The sequence below is a fragment of the Gregarina niphandrodes genome, assembly GCF_000223845.1.
Source record: "Gregarina niphandrodes unplaced genomic scaffold scaffold00001, whole genome shotgun sequence".
Taxonomy (NCBI): domain Eukaryota; phylum Apicomplexa; class Conoidasida; order Eugregarinorida; family Gregarinidae; genus Gregarina; species Gregarina niphandrodes.
The window spans coordinates 8,985-10,428 of NW_011645773.1; the positions used below are offsets into that span (position 1 = coordinate 8,985).

The 1,444-nt window shown below is 51.2% G+C and overlaps 1 protein-coding gene across 1 annotated transcript; it reads right to left on the reverse strand.

Annotated features, from left to right (window-relative positions):
• Nucleotides 1-113: 113 nt before the first annotated feature.
• On the reverse strand, nt 114-744 carry GNI_000140 (hypothetical protein; the record flags this gene model as incomplete). Its single annotated transcript, XM_011130133.1, has 1 exon — nt 114-744. A coding segment is annotated over one exon (631 nt), but the record flags the coding sequence as incomplete, so codon positions are not given.
• Nucleotides 745-1,444: the final 700 nt, after the last annotated feature.

The following is a 1,444-nucleotide window of genomic DNA, read 5'->3' on the forward strand; positions in this document are numbered from 1 at the left end:
CTCTGTGTTGAAATATCCTGAATTCAACCTCGCTTGAAGCTCCCTACTGTCCCACTCACCCCGCTCCAATGTGTAACGTCTTGTTGTCAGCATAAAATTAACCTCTTCGTTACCCTCACATTCCTTGATCTTTTTGGCCAGTCCAAAAACTGTCAGTCCCGCAATGTCGAATGGCACCAAATGCCTCCAGTCCTCCTCGAGTATGTCGTAAGCCAGCTTCCAATATTTTGCGGGCAGCCTTAAGCCCTGCTCGCATGGGGCGGCGACTTCAAATGAAGGAATAGGCCTGTCAGTGAGAACATCTTCTGGTCTTACTCCTACTAGACCACTTTCTCCTTCTAGAAGACAGTCGATTTCTTTTTTCAGGGGACAGTCAATTGCTTCAAGGGGGACGTAGTCATCATCATGCCTCAAATACTCGAACAGGTCATCAAAGGAAGCTTCGCCGAACAAAACATCGCTGAGCCCAACACTACCGAAAACATCGTGTGGGGGAGCTGTATTGCTGGCAGCACCATGGCCCATGACAACGACATGGTCGCCGCTAGTGGTACCATTGAGCGACCTGCACTCAGCTATGTTAGCTTCCCTCCCCTCAAGGACACTCTTTGATGATTCCACTCGCATTCTCTTTGACGGCGGTAGGTCTAGATCTTTGAAGGCCGAGCCATAGCCGTTGCCCATGCCCAGGACCATCGTCGTTAGACTTGTGGGAGAGATTGCGGGAAATAGGCAGCCTCGCATTTAATTTTTCCCCTCGAAAATCTCGGTCGGACCAGAACAGAGACTCGATCTTTTTCTTTTGTGTATTGGGCCCCCTGTGGCTGTTGACTGCGGATTAGGTTATCCATTCTTGCGGCACCTATTTACGTCCCTGTCCCGGGTTCAGAGACCCGGAAGACACCTCCATTTGTTTTTTCCACGAAGCAAGTAGCTGCCGTCCATCAGGAAGAGAGCCGTCCACTCGTCCCAAGGACGGCCGGGAGGGCATTACGATGAAAGATACTCCGTCCCCAAACGTCGGTCAGGTTCAGCTAATGTGTACAGAAGCATTCCCGTCGCTGGAATTCCCATCGATCCACACCTTCGGAACCTTGCCCGGTTTTACGGGTCCTGCAACCCCACCAGAACGTTCTCAAGGAGTCGTCACTTGGGGCACAGTCCCATGGCGACACAACGTACCTCACACCTCTTCCTTTTCTGCGAGACAACGCAAAGCCGATAGTATTAACCACCTCGTCCACAAGGTGTCTAAAAGTTGGCACGCCGCCAGATCCTAGCGCCGTGTCGATTCTCATGGTCTGTCTTGACTGACAGTGGAATCTCTACCAATTCTCTCTCGTGCTCTCGCGATATGCTTGCTTCTGGCCGTGGTATGGAAATCAGCGAAATATTCCTTCCCTATTAGGGAAGTGTTGTAAACCGGGTCTTCACGAAAAGGGTC